An 18,519-nucleotide genomic window follows, 5' to 3' on the forward strand; every position below is an offset into this window, starting at 1 on the left:
GGCCGCCTGATCCAGGACTTCATTGACGAGCAGGGGCTCAGGTTCCTCAGGAGCGGGCCAGGCTGTCAGGAGCCTGTCCAGGGGCAACTGCGTCCTCTCCTAGAGAAGGCAGGAGGAAGAGGCTTACGTCGCCGTCGGGTGACCTTGACAGCCTATTCTCCAGGGTCCCCAGAGGCCTCAACACCCCCCCTGCCTGCTTGGACACGGAGGGCCTCAGGCTGGCCGAGGTGAGAGGGGCGGTTTATGTCGTTAGGGAGGCAGAGCGGCAGGAGCCGGGACCCCCTCAACCCCGGCCAGCGAGTGGCTGACCTGGCTCAGCCTCCACCCAGACTTCCTCATGCGACTCAAGCGCTCTGCTTGCTTTCCCTCTTGGACAGAGAGCCCTGCTGGTACAAGGAGAGGCTGAGATGGCTTCTGGGAGGACCCGGGGCCACACCACAGATGATGAAGCCACCGCAGATTGAGGCCCGAGAGACCTGCGGTGTCTTTTTGGGAGGGAGGTGGTGGGCAAGGTGGCAGGCGACGCTTCAGGAACAGGAAGGGATTGCGCCATGCAGGGTCTACTCAGGGTTGCCAAGGGAGAAGCACCAGTAGGTTCCAGGCAGGGTGGCACCCTTGACTGATCTGCTCTGAGAAACACTACTCAGCAATAACTTTCTTAGAAGGATGCTCATCCTTTTTCCCCTCTGGCTAATGTTGTTTGTTTGTAACGGACACACTTGGCTCACAGTTTTGCGACTTCTCTTGCTTGCTTTCTCTTGCTCAGCATCCCAGGCAGCTCTTAGATGTCCTCTCTCCCCCTTTCCTTCAAACGGACCGTCTCTTTCTGAGTCCAAGTCCTTGGCCCTTGCCTAACATGTCTCTCACTGGGCTGTGGCTGGGGTCTTCTGCCGCCCCGGAAACCGCCTCCCACGCCGACCGCTCATCACTCCACGGCAGGACTCAGAGCCTCCGTGGCCTGGCCTCATGCACCGCCAGGACCCCAGCCCTTGGCCCGGCCGCCAGCTCCTGTCCTTCCTGCCCCCTGCCCCGTGTTCCCCACAGAAGCTGCCCTCAGCCACAGCCCCGCTCTCCAGTCACATGCTCCTCTCGGTGCCCTCCACTTCTGCTCCCACCGCCAGCCTCGCCCTGCCTGTGTTTGCGCTGAACTCCCCTGTGAGGCTCTCCCCCTCCATGCAGCGCCTGACAACTGTCCCTTCCAGCGGACTCCCACCACAGTGAGAGGCCACCCGTGAGGTTCCGGGTCCTGGATGTCTTGCGCCGTCACTTCCTTTTACTTGTCTGTCAGCTAATGTGTACGCAGGGGCCATGTGTAAGCACGTGGTGTGGAAGCCTCGTCTTAAGAAATAGCGGGGGAACGTGAGGCCTGGGAGCTCCAGGCACATTTTCTGGGGGGACTGACAGATGGATATGTTTCTGCTGTCTGCCTCAGCCTCACACCAGGAGAGGAGTTTGCACTCTAAAAACACTACCCATTTCAAGGGCCAAGCCTCGTGGGCTTCTGAGGCTGCCTCGGGGCCTTTGTCCTGGAGGCCATGTTTTAACTACTTAATTTTAAAAACTGTCTAATTCTCTGGTTATTTTTACAAAAAAATACACATGCATGTAGTTGTCTCAAAGTTTAAGTTCAAAGGGAATATGTAAGGAAGACTAAGTGGCCCTCAAACTCCCAACTCCTCCCCAGAGGCAACTACCACCATCGTTTCATATGTGGTGTGGGGGCGTCCAGAAATCCCCCGTGCACACGCTGCCGGCGTGTCGGTGTGTGTAAAATCTCGCTCCTTTTTACATAAGTAAGAACCCGCTTCAGACAGTTGTTAAGACCTTTGCTTTTTTCACTTTTAAGTATCTTGGATATCCTTAGCCACGTATATTCTCTCTCGTTTTGTTAAGTAGTTGCAGAATATCCTGTTATGTGGATGTCTCCACAAGTTTAACCTGCCTCTTTACATTATGCTCCGTTTTTTGCTTCTATCTACGATGCTACAGTAAACACATGTAAGCTACACGACTCTGGGCATGTATGTGCCAATTTCTGTTGCCTTCTTCCTGTCTTACCTTCTCTAACCCTTTGTGCATCTTTCTCAGCACTTTTTTCTGGGCCTTGTATGGGCCCTCCGTTGGCTCTGTCTACCTCTGCATCCCCCAGGCAGAGGCAGACAGAGCCCATGATGCCAAAGCTACCAGCTTGTTAACTGGGTGCCCACAACTGACCCAGAACGGCTTGCCACCATGCAGTCTCGGGCTTTTAGGACATGGAACTGTGGAATCCCAGCACTGGAAAGCACCTCAAGGCTCAGCTGGTTCAACCCCTGGTGCTCAAATCCCTCTGACACCAGCAGTGACATCCTTCCAAGTCCGCGTGGACTAGAGAGTACATTCTCACAGTTCATCAGAACACTGCCACTGAGTCAGGGCCGAGAGTGCAAATGCGTGTCTAGGGAGCCTGTCTGGCTCGGAGCCATGGACTGCTAGAAGCACGCCCCTCACCCTGAGCTGAAGATCTTCAGAACATACAGTGTGGAGGTGTGTAGCACAGCCTGCCTGCCTGGATGTGGGGGGCCATGATCCACCCCTTACCAGGTGACTCATGCTGGGCAACTAACTTAGTCCTCTGTGCCTCAGTTTTCTCATCTGAAAAATGAGGACACTAATAGTACAACCTCATAAAGCTGTGACGTGGATTAAATGTTCACGCCTAAAAATGTTTTCAGGCCTCCAGGACAAAGGCAACCTCAGGACCCGATGTGGCTTGACCCTTGAAGTGGGTAGACAGATTTTTAGAGCGCAGACTCCTCCTGGTGCAAGGTTGAGGCAGACTGCAGAAACACAACGGTCTGTCTGTCCCCCCTGTAAATGTGCTTGGAGCTCCCCAGCCTCACTCCCTCGCCATTTCTTAGAAGATAATGGTAATGAGTGTTTAACACATTCAGGTGTAATTATATGTTATATGCATATAATATGTAAAATACACAATGTGTGTGTACACACACACATATGCATATAAATATAAATACGATTCTGCCGTACTATCACTATTCTTGCTGTTGCAACTCAGCAAATCCCTCAGAGAAGACGAAGAGAAGTCTTCCTGGGAAGAAAGTGAGAGGCCTTTGTCTGGTATGACCATGTGCTTTACGTGGCATCTTGTTAATCCTCACAACAGTAAACAAAGGAGGAGTTGTCAATTCCCGTTTCACAGAGGATGAAATGGGGCTCAGTGTGTGAGGCAAGTTGCCCAAGCGTCATGCAGTCAGCAGCAGAGGCCGAAGTGGCCTCCAGGCCTGGTTCCGAGGCACTAGACTGCAGCGACTTAACTTCCTGGGGCCGAGGTGACTGGGATCAGCTCTTCTGAGCAGAGCCTGGGGCTGCAGCCTGCTGGCTTCTGGCCAGAGGAAGGGTATAGGTGACAGAACACGTGGGGGAGTTGAGGGGAAGAACCCTTGAGGAGAAGGGCTGTGAGGTCTCAGGGCGTCCTGGGCAACGAGGAATATCGACCTGTTTCTCTGCTTACGTTCTGATGTTTGCACTTTCCAGCCCCTCCATCGGGGTCATCCCAGGAGCTGTGCTCACCTCTCCCCCACTCCTTGTTGTCTCATCTGCCAGCCCAGAGATCTCTCCCTCTAAAACCTTTTCTTTGCACAAAGGAATGACTTCCTGGCTTCCTGCCCAAACCAAAATAGTGTGGGTCCTATTTATCTGTCTGTGCTCAGACAGGAAAGTCAAAAGTTTCAATTCTCTTTCATTTTAGGTGAGTCAACGCTCAGGCCGGGGCTCAGCGAATCACAAAAAATATTTGCTTTCCTATTTCTTTTGAAACCAGTTGAGGTGAGCAGGAGAATATAGGGCATACTGGGGGACAAAAGTCATGAGTCTTTTAGTCATTCGGCCACACACGTCAGAAGGTCCCTGTGCGCTGGCTACCCCTGAGTTGGAAGAGAATGGAGAGGGATGACCGAGCAGGGCCTTAGCGTGAGTGACGTCAGCTCGCCCACAGGGCCTCAGAACCATGCTTCCCGGAACTGCCTTGGAAAGCTTGGACGTGGTGATGACTAGAACCCTACCACCCAACCACCGAACATTATGCTTTACCTCCACAGTGGGAATCTTCTTGGCCCAAGTGCTATTTGCTGGGTCTGGAATTTCTCTGCTGCACCACTGAGGTCTCAGGGCCAAAAGGAGAACAAATACTCTAGAAAGAAAACTGACATTTGGTAAGTGCACCCTGTGTAGAAGCACAGGCCCTTAGTGCAGTGACTTCTGCAAATGAGTGGAACCCAAACGTCAAAAGTCAAAGAGGACATGTCGTCCAGATAGAGTAGTCTTTCTGTGAAGTTATGATTCAGCCATTGGGGTTTGCTAAGTAAACCATGGATCTTTTGTTCAACATGATATATATATATTTTTTTGAGTTGGAGTCTCACTCTGTCGCCCAGACTGGAGTGCAGTGGCCACTCCCGGCCACCGCAGCCTCGACCTGCTGGGCTCCGGCGATCCTTCCACCTCAGCCTTCCAAGTAGCCGGAATTATAGGCGTGCACTACCACTCCCGGCTGAGTTTTTGATTTATTGTAGAGAGGAGGTCTCACCGCCCAGGCGGGTCTCGAACCCGCGGGCTCAGACAATCCACTCACTTCAGCCTCCCAAAGGCGCGGGATTACAGACTGAGCCATGGAGCCCGGCTTCAACATGATATTTAGCAGTTCATCACTACCCAGCCATGCATTCATTCAACAAATATGGGGGTGACAAAAAAATGTATACACATCTTAAGAGATGTTATCTATGTATTACTTTTCAAAGTTGAATTGAATTACAGTAGCAATGTGTAGTGTGATGTTCCCTCAACCATGCTTCCATCATTTTCTTTGACTGTCCTGCCTGTCACATGGTGATGCTAGCATTCCTTTGATTAATATCATCTTTTGAGTGTTCATCATACTTGTGGTGTGTATACATTTTTTTGGCACCCCCCCCTCCCGTTTTCCCCCGAATTGACTGACCTAACATGTGACCAATACAGTGACACATGCTGGGGTCAGAACAACAAATAAGAAGACATGGCTCCCACCCTTATTACTTAGCTAATTAGAGTATTTATAAGGAGGTTGTAATGAAAGGTACATCATTATGCTAAAAGTTAAAAAAAAAGATTCAAAATGTTACAGCTAGCATAAAACATGCAAGAAAAAAGCATAATGAGGAAATATCTGAACTGTTAACAGTGGTTGTATTTGGTGATAAGAGGAAATATAGGCCTTTTAAGATGTAAAAGGAGCCGGCTCGGTGGCTCAGCCTGTAATCCCGCACTTTGGGAGGCTGAGGTGAGTGGATTGCCTGAGCCCGTGGGTTCGAGACCCACCTGGGCAACTTGGCGAGATCTCATCTCTACAATAAATTTTAAAAAAATTAGCCGGGCGTGGTAGCGCACGCCTGTAGTTCCAGCTACTTGAAAGGCTGAGGCGGAAGGATCGCCAGAGCCCTGCAGGTGGAGGCTGCAGTGGCCAGGAGCAGCCACCGCACTCCAGTCTGGGTGACAGAGTGAGACTCCAACTCAAAAAAAAAAAAAGATGTAAAAGGAAAAAATCCTAAAGGTATGGCACTGAAATATTTTGACCAGTTTTTAAAAGCTCAAGGCCAGTATGAAACATTTGTAAACACTTGGCTTTAACAAGCTTTGATGTCTAATAAGACAAGTATGCTTTATAATTCAACCTTTCAAGGTAAGTGATGTGACCATGTGACTTGTCTTTCTGCAGAGAGCTATGAGCAGAGGTGTCTGTGATCTAGTGGAGATCACACCAGTGAAGACAGTGCCCAGGACTGGTCGGCCAACGCGGTGGGAGAAACTGGGTCCCCACGTGACTTGGGGCAGAACTGCCTGCCAATCCAGGTGCCTCACCTCAGGACTGTTGGATGAGACAGAAGGAAACTTTTGTTTTAGTCACTGTAGCTTGGGCCCTCCTTTTTTTTAAAATATAGCAGTTTAGCCTTCACTCTAACCCATTCTCAGTATTTCCATGAAGAGGAAGCATGTGATCCTAGCTAGGTCTTTTTGAGTTAAACGTTTTCAGAGTCTACCTAAAGAAAGCTCTGCTTTAAAGTATCTGTCACCCATTGGGCCTTCAGTAATTGTAAAGCCTGTCAGGCAAGTTCAGTGGCTGGTAGAGTGATTTTGAGCTGGTTTATTTTGACCTCTTCTATTACTTTACACTGCATCAGAAGAAAACGCTGATTAAATAACTAGCTCATTAAAATTCTTTTCTTTACAAAATAATCCATGTTTACTGAAAAAATTTTAGAAAATATAGTTAAATTTTTTTTTAAAAGGCCGGGCTAGGTGGCTCAGTCTGTAATCCCAGCACTTTGGGAGGCCGAGACGAGTGGATTGCCTGGGCCAGAAATTCAAGACCTGCCTGGGCAACTTGGCGAGACCTCATCTCTACAATAAATCAAGAATTAGCTGGGCGTGGTAGCGCGTGCCTGTAGTTCAGGCTGCTTGGAAGGCTGAGGCAGAAGGATCGCCGGAGCCCAGCATGGGTGACAGAGTGAGACTCCCAACTCAAAAAAAAAACACACAAAACTGAAATCACTTATGATTCTCTCCCTGGATCTCACACACACTGTTAGTCTTGTGACGTAAATCCTTGGGGAAGAGCGACTAGTGCCCAGGCCCCATTTTCTCCTCCTCCTTGGGAGGTAGACCTGATGACCGGGGTGACGGCGAGCTCAGCTAAAAGCACGCCTCCCTTGTCTCACCACATTCTGGCCAGGGAGATGTAGCCAAAAGTGACATGTGTAACTCCTTGAAGGGAGTGTGGGCACCCGCCTCCCCCTTCCCTTTAGTTGTGGAATACAGACACGATGGTGATGGTTCCTACAGCCACTGGTGAACTCGAGGATAGAAGCTAATGTCAGGGCAGTGGAGCAGGAAAATAGAAGGAGTCTAGTTCCCTGACGACCGTGGAGCTGCCTCACCAGCCCTTTACATCAGTGGGCTTCCTTTACCTGGCTGAGAAACTTCACTGGTTCAAGTCAGATTATTTTGGCTTTTATATTATATACAAGCACATTTAATGCTAACTGATATCTCTTGCACCTGTGTGTACGTGTGGTTAAGACATGAAAGTACATACTGGTATTGTGTTGCAACCTGCTGTTTAAGTGTGATGTAGTAAATATTGTTCATAACGTTTCATCTTCCATGTCATTTTTAGTGAATGCATGATATAGGATAGTGAGATACATCATGAGTTAGCTGGTCCTTTATCACTGGGCACTAAGTTGTTTCAAATATTTTTCTTTTGTGAACAATATTTCAGTGAACGTATTTTCCACAAATTTCTGCAGGCACCTATGATATACTTAGAATAAATTTCTAGCTTGGGATGATTATGTCAAAAAGCAGTCTTAAAAAATTTGACACATACCATTGCCCAAAAAAGTTGAATAAGCTTAGTCTGCCCCCAGCAATGTGTGAGAGTATCCATCTCTCTGACCCATACCAGAAAACATCATTTTAAAAAAATACATTTACCAGATTGGCAGGTGTAACCAACTCACTTTTGCCGGAAGTAATGCACTGAGAAAATGCCCACCATGATGACAGCAACGCAAAGGCTCGGTGTCACAAACGCTATCCAATTGGCTTTACCTGCAAAATTAGTAAACCCTGTGATGGAGCTGTCTGCAGCCAACATTCCAAAATGCTGATGGCTGTGTGCACCCTCTGGGCCTGCCCCACAGCTCCTGGGCAGCTGGGCTCAGAAACAAGGCCTGCTCATTTGTGTCCACTCAGTGAGGGAGAAGGGGACCGATTCTGTGGTTCTAAGTGGAACTCAGCCACTCACAGGGCGAGAAGGACAGGAGGCACAGAACACGGCATGGCTGTGAATCAGGAGTCCTGCGTCCCAGTCCCGGCCCTGCCACTGACAGATGTGTGATCTGTGGACCTCAGCTTCTTGATCTCTTTAAGATGTGAGTGCTGATGTCCGCCTCGCAGCTTGTTACGAAGACTAGAGGTGGTGTGTTTCAAGGGCGTGGCTGGGTATCTGAATACGGAAGGGCCTCAAGAAACTTTTACCAGACCATGGGATGAGCCCTCTGGCTAGTCAGGGCCTCTGAAACTGGGCCCATGAAAAGAACGATAGCATTTCACTGTTGGAACAATTCATCAATTCATCCAACACTTACTGGGCAAGAACCATGTAGAGGCTCCATTATGTGCTGGGACACAAAGATGAGCAGGACACGGGCTGTGCTGTCTAAAAAAGTCACGAGTATGGGGCAGGAGATACATGGACCATAAGCCACTGTGCCGTGGGATATGTGTGAAAACAGGCTTGCACAACATTCACAACAGTGGAGCCCAGAGCAGCATGGGAAGCTGCCCCCTGAGGAGAACTGAGCAAGGGTGTCCAGAGCTTCGGGCTGGAGGGTGATTAGGAGTTGGCAAGGTGGACAGGCTAAGGAAGACCAGGCTACTTTGAACAATTATAATACCATAAGAAAGGGATTGACAGTAGCGGGAAACTGTCAGAGGAGGGGGGTGAGATTGGCAGTTGAGGGAAACTGCTAGGGGAGGGAGGAGCATACCTCATCAACAAGGGTACCTGCATGATCAACGTTTGTATGCCTAACCCTGAATTGTACCCCACGTCTTTACAATTAAAAAAAAAAAGGAAGACCAGACTGGACAAAGGGCCCATGCGAAGGCATGGGGGAGAGGCCATCAGCACGTTCAGGCAGCTGCAGGTCTTGCTCTTGTGTATGATGGTGCGGTGTGTGGTGGTGGGCAGGGCTGGTGGGTAGACAGGACCGTGCGGCCTGGTCATACACAGTATGAGTTCTAGCTTCAAGGCCCTTGGGAGCTACCGATGAGTTCCTACAAGAGATGGAATGCCAGCATCTGGGTTCCGCAGAAAGTTCTTCTGATTGAGGGAAGGACAGGCAGGGCAGAAGAGAGCGCGGGAGGAGCGAGAGACCAGGGGCCTGCCAGGCCCTGGACAGGCGTGATCACAGGGCGGGGGCGGGGGGTGGAGGGAGCCAGCCTCTCCTCCACTCTGCAACCGCAACCGAGAGACTCCGACGTTTCTCCAGTCGCTGCCTTCCTCCCTGGGCAGAGGGGACAGGTCTGGAGAGGAGCAGTGGAAAGACGCTTGGCCTAAGCACACGTGCCTTGCGCACAGGTCGGCTGGTGTGGAAGGGCTGGGAGAGGAGAGGTTGGCCAGCTTCCCGGTGGGGAGTGTCCTCGTGTAGCGCGGCGAAGCCTGAACGAGCGACTCAGTGTTCCGCCTCATGAAGCAGGAGCAGCTTGTGGAATGCTCACCGCAGATGCGAATGAGCTTGCTGGAGAGAACAGGGTCACTTTTCCGTGAGGAGACACCCCATCAGCCGGGTCACTAACTCACAGGTTCAGGTTCAGCTTCAGCGACGCAAGTCCTCTCACTTGCAGACCTGCCACTTCCCGCCTCCAAGACCGTGGGTGATCTTTCTGCATTTTACTCCCTTCACTTGTAAAAAGGCGTTATAGGCCTTCACTTTTTATTTATTTCATACTGAATGCCTGGTAAGATGTGCTAGGTATAGCTATGTGATCTTAGTAAGGATAACTTAGTGAAAGGGCCAGGTGTGCTGGCTCATGCCTGTCATCCCAGCACTTTGGGAGGCCAAGGGGAAAAGACTGCTTGAGCCCAGGAATTCGAGACTAGCCTGGGCAACACAGTGAGACCTTGTCTCTGCACAAAATAAAAAATTAGCCAGGTATGATGGTGCATACCTAGAGTCCCAGCTACTCAGGAGGCTGAGGCAGAAGGATCCCCTGAACCCAGAAGGTTGAGGCTGCAGTGAGCCATGATTATGCAACTGCACTGCAGCCTGGACAAATGAGTGAGACTCCAACTCCAAAAAAAAAAAGCAAAAGTATGCACTATAGGTTGAATTGTGTGCCCCTAGAATTCTTATGCTGACATCTTAAGCTCCAGTACCTCAGAACGTAACCTTGTTTGAAACATGGGGTCACACTGGAGCAGGGTGAGCCCCAACCCAAGATGACTGGCCCTTCTACAAAGGAGAACTCATGGCTGCACAAAGAAAGCCCGATGAAGGCAGAGAACTACAAGCCAAGGACGTCAATGATTCCTGTAAACTGCCAGGAGCCTGGAGAGAGGCCGGAACAGCCACCTCCCTCCCGCACAGCCCTCAGAAGGCCCCAATCCTGCCAACACCTCGATCGTGGACTTCCAGCCTCTAGGACAATGAGACAGGAGACTTCTGTCATTTAAGCCACTCAGTTTGTGGTACTTTGTCACATTAGCCTCAGCAGTCTCTTTTCAATGCGGACATTCTTGGGTTTATTGTGAGTCGATGAGGGCCTGCACCTAGAAGGTGTTGGACTTCTTTGTAGTGAAGCATGGCTTGTACTGATGCAGAAGATGGTGGGGTGGCATGAACTTGATCTCGGAGTTCTGGAGCTCCTTGAACTTGATCAAGGAGCCATGGAACTGCCTGATTGTCGCCAGCGGCACTTGCTGGCTGCGATCTTCTCTATGTCCATGATACGGATGAGTGGCCCTAGGTTCGGTGCCAGTGCCATGTCTTGACAGCACTGGGTGGCAGTGCCCACGTGGTCTGGCCTGGTACTGTCTTTTATTTTTTTGAGTTGGAGTCTCACTATATTGCCCAGACTGGAGTGCAGTGGCCGCTCCCGACCACCGCAGCCTCAAGCTGCTGGGCGCCGGCGATCCTTCTGCCTCCGCCTTCCAAGTAGCCGGAACTACAGGCGCGCGCTACCATGCCTGGCTAATTTTTTTGATTTATTGTAGAGATGAGGTCTCGCCAAATTGCCCAGGCGGGTCTCGAACCCACGGGCTCAGGCACTCCACGCACCTCAGCCTCCCAAAGGCGCAGAATTTCAGGCTGAGCCACCGAGCTCGGCTTTCTGGTACTGTCAATACATGTTGTGGGTGCCGTGAGGAAATCCTGGCAGCCAGATGCTCGAGCTCTTCACCCACCACAGCAGACGGTTCCTCCAAGGTTTCTTCATCTTCTTCAGCTGAGATGTACAGTACCACAAACAGGACTTGGTGACGGCATGATTGGGTGCGACGATGTGCATGTGGTAGTGCAAGTGTGGCCTTGGAGGTGGGGGGCAGGTGGCACCTCCCCTTCCACTCATGCTCTGGGCCCAAGGCCTTCATGGCAGCCGTCTCTGACCTTCTTGGCATCAGGGACCAGTTTGTGGAAGACAGTTTTCCATGGACTTGGGTAGTGGGATGGTTTCAGGATGATTCCAGTGCATACCATTTATTGTGCACTTTATTTCGACTCTTATTACACTGTGATATCTAATGAAATAATTGTACAACTCACCATTTAAAAAAAGAGGCATGGATGGAAGTGGTAATGGGCTAAAATAAGTATCAGATTCTGACTTAAGCCACCAGATGCAGCTGTACAATTGAAGTCCATTAACTCACTGGCCACTCGCTGGCAGGGTTTTGATATGAGTCTGCAAGCAGTTGAATTATGATGGTCTCTGTGCAGTCAAACCTCAACTGCTCATGTTCACCTGTATTTGCAGCCACTCCCCGGCACTGGCATCACCACCTTAGCTCCACCTCAGATCATCAGGCATTAGATTCTCATAAGGAGTGTGCAACCTAGATCCCTCACGTGTGCAGTCCACAATAGGGTTCGCGCTCCTATGAGAATGGAATGCCGCCACTGATCTGACAGGAGACGGAGCTCAGGCGGGCATGCCAGCCATGGGGAGCGGCTGTAAATACAGGCGAAGCTTCGCCCGCTCACCTCCTGAAGTGCGGCCTGGTTCCTAACAAGCTACGCACCCCAGGCGGGGGAACCTCTGCTTTTATGGCACTGTTTCTGCCCTTGTCGCCACCCGCAAAAGGAAAGCCCAACAAATTAAAATAGTTGCAAAGCACTTAACGGAATGACTGTTGCATAAGACAACCTGATACGCAATCACTGCTATTGTTATTGCTGATGTGATTTTCATCATTCATGGGGGAGATATTTAGTGAACAAGTACTATGTGCAGGGCACCATGCTAGGTCTTGAAGACAGAGATAAACAGAGATCAGTCCCTGCCTGCTGTGCTCAGATTTGAGTAGGGGTCAAAGGTAGTGCGTTAGGGAGGGAATATATATGGAGGTGCATTTGGGAAGGCTTCCTGGAGGAGACGCAATTCTGCTGATTTTGGAACATGAGTAAACACTGTCTCTAAGGAGAGTGTGGAATGCCAAGGCACTCCAGTTAGAGGGAATAGCAGTCCAAAGATGTGGCAGTGAGAAAGTTGTTAGTGAATTAAGGAAAATCTGATGGTCTCTATGCCAAATGTCGTGGGCGTGCATGCCTGCGTAAGAACCCTGGGTGACTTGCTGCCTGTAAAGTTGCCTCTTACCTTGCAGACTGAATTCCCTCTCATTTCCTCGGGAACTTTCGCCAGCAGCTGTCAGAGCTGTCATCCACAGGATATATGTCACTCCGGGCTTTAGGCTGTTTATTGTATGTGAATTTTGAGAGACTCTGAATGGAATTTCTGAAAGGAAGATAAAGAGAGAGGAAGAAAGTCACGTATTAAAGGAAATGGCTGAATGCAGGCGTTTACTCATTTTTACTTTTTAATGCTTCATTTAATTTGAAAGGAAAAAGCACTTTGCTGTTTCAAAATAGTGCTTGGCTGAGCAGAGTAGCTCATGCCTACAATCACAGTACTTTGGGAGGCCGAGGCGAGAGGACTGCTCAAGCCCAAGAGTTTGAGACCAGCCTGGGCAAACTCATGGCGAGACCTCATCTCTACAATAACAATTAAAACCTTAACTGGGCATGGTGACACGCGCCTGTAGTCAGTCCTAGCTACTCAGGAGACTGAGGTGGAAGGATTGCCTGTGCCCAGGGGTTGAGCTGTGATCATGCCACTGCACTCCAGCCTGGGCAACAGAGTGAGGACTCATAAATAAATAAATAGGTTCTAATTCCTTAGTTAATTGGCCCTAGACACTATCATTAATGGAAAGCTCATTCCACAGCGATCAAAAAAATTACATATTTTTCTGTGGTACAATATTTTGAAGAAACTTTTGTCATTTGTTTTGAAATTATTTGGCTGTAGTAACTCCTTTTATTTCCTATAACTATAATGTTTCTGACGCGTGCCAGATATATTTGGGAATTTTTGAGGAGAAAATGGAACGTTCAAATTGTTTTCAAGGTAATGGAATTTTAAAGAAAGCTAAGTTCAGCGGTGAATGAGACACAGACATTGCCTTGACATGCTGACATGGTGATTTTACACTTTTCTTTTTGTGGGTTTTGAGTATGGATCTCACAGGGCTTAATATGATGATCTGCTGCAATTTGACATAAAATCTTTAAAAACCTAGAGCAGTGGTACTTGGATTAGAGTTATCTGGCAGGTTGAGCCCTGGAGTGCCAGTTCCTTGTGCCCCTGACACCCCTGCAGTTTTCTCTGCAGGGAAGACTTCGTGTTTTGAGCAATGCAAGGCTGCTGGGCTTCCCCTCCAAGAAACGCAAATGCCAGTTGTCTCACCGAAGGCTCTCTTCTCCTCCAGCGACTTGCTGGTGTGGGTCTTGGAGGGACCAAGGGCTGGGAAGGACTGTTTTAAAGTCAACGCCAGGAGGGAGGGGGTTGAAATGAGAGTGGCAGTTGAGGGAAACTGCCAGGGGAGGGAGGGACATACTTCATCAACAAGGGTGTCTGCATAATCAACGTTTGTATACCTAGCCCTGAATTGTACCCCACATCTTTATAATAAAAAAAAGGCAAGGCCGGCACTTGGGCTGAAGCAGCCTACCGGCTCGTGGAGACACCAGCCTGTGCTGAGGACCCGAGAGAAACCAGAACTCAGCGCCTTGCATCTCCTCAGCACACACCGACTCCCGAACCCAGGGCACGTCAGATGACATCCTGCATGCTGAGTTTATTGCAGCCGTCATGAGAGTTTATCGAGCCCTGCACTGGATAAAGCACTGGCGATACAGAGGCACAAGAGCTGCCCCAAAAGGGCCCACCATTCAGGAGGAAGAGAAACCTCGACATCATCCCATCCCTGCGCACCATGGGTAGTCATCAAGAGCTAGCCCTGGCATGTGACCTCCACTCCACCCAAACGCTTGAGGCCTGTGCCGATACTTAACAGCTGTGATGATCAGAACAATTTCTATATTTTACATCCTGTTGAGAAAAGTCCCTGTGGAAAATTCCAAGTCTACTCTAGCCTGGTGAAATTGCTTGCGCAGACTTAAGCTCTGTGAGCTCAAAAAGCCCTTTCCCTATTCCTAGGGCAGGGGATTAAAACGTCCATTCTAGAGAGACCTTCTGCTCATTTTGCTGCAGCAAAGCATCAGCGAGCATCAGGGAATCAACCGTCCGACTGAGTGAGGGCATCCTTAACCCTGGGCGTGAAATGAGACATCGCAACAGAGGGGAAGGGACTCATGTGGATTGCGGGGCCAAGGCAGCATACACACACAGATTTGCAGAACAAAAATAGAGGCTTTATGGGGAATCAGTGAAGAGGATGATGGTGTCAGCAGTTTGGCTGGCAAAATAGGCTGAGTTGTGTAATAGGAGAAAGAAGTCAAGAAGTCGGACAGGAAATACTGGTCCTGCTGCCTCTGGGCTGTGCTCGGTGGCAGAGATCAAGGAGCCATTCAGTCCTTGACCAGTGTGGAACTTTATTTTAGTTTATTTATTTATTTATTTAGGATTGGAGTCTCACTCTGTTGCCCAGGCTGGAGTGCCGTGGCACGCTCCAGGCCACCGCAGCCTCGACCTGCTGAGCTCAGGCAATCCTTTCCATTTCAGCCTTCCAAGGAGCTGGAACTGCAGGCATACGTCACCATGCCCAGGTAATTTTTTTGATTTACGGTAGAGACGAGGTCTTGCCAAGTTGCCCAGGCTGATCTTGAACTCGTGGGCTCAGGCAATCCTCTCACCTCGGCCTCCCAAAATGCTAGGATTACTGGCCTGGCCAGTGTGGAACTTTAGATCCAGGTGGTTAGGTGACAGAGGCACCAGCTTGGGAAGATGTGACAGCTGCCAGTCATCTGAAAGGCTGTGGGCAGGAAGGTCATGTGGTGCCTGCTGCGTTGCCGCTGGAAATGAGCCTTTATCTAACAGTCTGTATTGTGGTTAACGGAGGGGCGGGCAGTATTCTGCCACTTGTTTTTATTAAGCCCCTACTATGCGTCTGGGTTATCCTAGGTACGAGGAGACAGTGGTGAGTAAATTGCCGTGGCTTATCAAGGGCACCTGCATCATGAACATTTGTATACCTAACCCTGAATTGTACCCTCCATCTTTAAAATTAAAAACTAAAAGAAAATTGCCGTGGCTTCTGCCTTCATGAGGTTTAGAATCGGTTGTCAAAGACAGTTGTGTAGTGGCGAGGTATAGTGTGTCCTCCGGAAGAGAAGCGTGCTGGCTGTGGGTCCGCTGGTGCACACGGCAATCTCAACAACCTCGAGTGGCCGAGCACCAAACCGCCTTGGGACTCGCTAAACTGCAGATGCCCTGGCTCAAAGCTCCCCTCTCCTGCCGAGGCAGGGCTCAGCGCCCGCTGCGGCTTCTCCTGCCACACTCTGCGTGTGCCCTCAGGACTGCTGCTTAGCCAGCGGTGCCCTACACCAGCAAGAGCGGCCCTTCCCGCTCCGAGACCGAGACCATCCTGCGTCGCCATCGGGATGCCTTTCTCTCCTGGTGGCTTTCTCCTCTGAGGTCCCCCTGCCGCTCCTCCCACTCTCTGGAAAGTGCCCTTGGGAATTCCCCAATGATTCCTGGTTGCAGGTGCATTAGGTGGCTGTCAGTCTCTGGCAGTGACGTCCCTTTTGGGCACTCTTCTGTCTCCCTCCGTAGACTGTGAACTTGTTGAAGCGTTCTGATAGACGCTTATGGAATTAAGTGGAATTTGATCTAAACTGGCCTAAAACAGGGCTGTGAATCTGCACCTTCCTTCCCCTTGTACCTTATTTCAAAATCCCCTCCCTAGGCTTTAGAGGCGTCAGCTTTCAGGAACCACAAGGAAGGTGTTTTCTCCAGCATCCACAAGAACGGCTTCAAGAACCCAGTGACCACGTATGCTAACCTTTGTGGCTGCAAGCAGGCGTCTTGATTTGAACTCTGCCAAATGAGAGCCACTGGGAGGAACATTTCACACAAAGGGTTTCAGAGGGTGCAAAAGAGGTCGGTGGGTTCCCTAACTCTTGGTGCGCCTCGCAGCTCAGAACTGCCTTACCCTGGCAGGCCCAGAGGGGAGCCGTTCTGCTCAGCATGAGGGGTGGGTCAGTTAACGAATGCCCGTGAGGCCTCATGATGGAGATGGTGGGGCTGATGAAAAGTAGATGGGGCAGCATCATACGGGCTAGGGTGAGCGGTCTGCAGGGAGTATGACCGAGAGGAAGGACGGATGCAGCTCAGAAGGGCAAAAGGATCCCCAGTACATTCTTGTATTTGCATGAAATTATTTTTCTGGAAGAACACACAGGGAGGCTAACAGCCTAAGTATGAAGAAAGGGAGACTTTTCATTGTATGCCTTTATGGACTACGTGAGTGTTTTGACTGTGTGCAAGTGTTATTCATAGAATAAAATTTAACTGGCTTTTTGAGCCCTACTGTGGATCTGCTAAGGTGGGGAGAGAAGGCCAATCCCAAGGTTGCCCTGGTAAGCATCCCCACCCCGTGGGCAGCTCTCTGGCAGCTACATCTCGCGGTGACTTTGCTCCATTTTCTTGAACCTCATAACTCTTGTAAAAGAAGAAAAACGTTCCTTCTTTATAATAAATGTTCCTGAAAGCAAGCCAGCTGCTTACAAAATAAAGAGAAGGCCAAGCCGAGTTAAAGAGAAGGCCTGAAGAAGCCAAAGATGCGAACGGGTCTAGCCAGTGACGTGGACCTGCCGCGTGAAGGGGCGCTCCATCCAGGCACTGGGACTGCGCTTCAGCCAGGGTTGATTTTAACTGCTTTGGTTTAGGTTTTTGGGGGGGTCCAAGTCTCACTTCGTCGCCCAGGCTGGGGGGCAGTGGCACGCTCACCGCGATCTTTCCACCAGCCTTCCAAGGAACTACAGGCGCATGCTACCACGCCCGGCTAATTTTTTGATTTGTTGTAGAGACGAGGTCTCACCAAATTGCCCAGGCTGTTCTTAACTGCCTTAGTTTTATAGTCGTAGAGTAATTATGGGTCATGAAGGGTTACCTAAACTGTATCCACTTTAAGGAGAAGATAGTATGCTATGATAGTAATTGCAAATGTGGGAATTTCAAAGCTCTCCAAGGGCATTTCTTGAGAACGCAAGGGTCTGTACAGTACTGAAGGGCCCTTGCTGCCTCCTGAGATGCTGTCTCTCCCTATAAGCAAGACCCGAGAGCTTGCCCGTGTGGTTTGTTTCTGGATTCTGAGCCATTTGCTTGGCATGTGACACAGATTCAGTAACTGTGTGTGGGTGAATGTGTGTGTGTGTTTAGTTGACTTTTCTATTTCTTCATTCAGTTGACTTCACAAGCACTCACTGAGCACTTACTACGTGCATGGTGCTAGCATTGTGTGTAGACATGCTACACGCACCTGCTTGTGTTTTCCTGACGCTCAAACAAGAAGGCGCCATGCGTTTGGTTCTCACACATACCACGGAGCCGCGGCTGAGAGCTGGAGGTCCGCTCCTTCCAGTATATCCGGTAATGGAGGATACAGCCCACCTGCTCCTGGGCTGGAACGCCGTTCCACGAAATGAAGGCACTCCCCTCTTCCTCGGTGATGGCATGAATGTGGGGGCCCCTCTGTGGTGCTGTCAAGGAGGACACAACAGGCTTCTGTCACCCTCCAAGTCCAAATCGTTCAACAAAAGCAACATTTGCCAGAAGGTCCCAAGACTCACGTTTGTGCTTGGAGTCACCCAGAACAGAGCTGCAGCCTCCTTGGTCCCCTGACAGTGCATACACGTGGATTTCGTAACAGATATAAGGCTGTATGTTCTCTGTAAGAAAAAGGGAGTTTTACAACAGACATGCTGTCAGTGGGGAGTGAGTCCCCAAAGGAAGCCATTTTAATATCTGATACGCACACACTCAAGGTGTTTCTAGCCTGTGCTTAGTTCAAAGGCGGTTCAAGCACAGTCTAGACTGAGGGTAAAGAAATGGCCTATGTCACACATTCTCAGCATTCTATTTGCCATGATGCCGGCTTCTGGAAGTCCCTGCTCCCGACTTCCAGGTATAAGATCAACCAACCAACCAACCAGCCAACCAACCAACCAACCAACCTATCAACCAACCAACCAACCTGAGCTTTTTCTGTAGAAACAAACAGGGTCATTGTGATTAAGGAAACAAAAGCTAGTCAAGTTCCAACAAGGATTGAAATATAACCATACAAACACATGCATAGACTGCTTTTGGAAACAAATGTAAAAAAAATCTTGCCCTCCAAGAAAATAACTTTGACTTCTACAAATCAATCATTTGCTACTGACAAGAGAGTGA

The 18,519-nt window shown here is 49.8% G+C and overlaps 1 protein-coding gene across 1 annotated transcript in view; it reads right to left on the bottom strand.

Annotated features, from left to right (window-relative positions):
• Nucleotides 1-65: 65 nt before the first annotated feature.
• IL12RB2 (interleukin 12 receptor subunit beta 2) overlaps nt 66-18,519 on the bottom strand; it is a 75,750-nt gene continuing 57,296 nt past the window's right edge. The window contains exons 10-14 of the mRNA XM_008054428.1: nt 17,916-18,014; nt 17,667-17,825; nt 12,421-12,558; nt 7,563-7,653; nt 66-99 (exon numbers count right to left, since the gene is read on the bottom strand). Coding sequence (XP_008052619.1) covers nt 66-99; nt 7,563-7,653; nt 12,421-12,558; nt 17,667-17,825; nt 17,916-18,014 — 521 coding nt within the window. The remainder of the gene's footprint in view (nt 100-7,562; nt 7,654-12,420; nt 12,559-17,666; nt 17,826-17,915; nt 18,015-18,519) is intronic.

Source organism: Carlito syrichta, unplaced genomic scaffold (genome assembly GCF_000164805.1).
Source record: "Carlito syrichta isolate Samal-C Ts95f unplaced genomic scaffold, Tarsius_syrichta-2.0.1 Scaffold78750, whole genome shotgun sequence".
Taxonomy (NCBI): domain Eukaryota; kingdom Metazoa; phylum Chordata; class Mammalia; order Primates; family Tarsiidae; genus Carlito; species Carlito syrichta.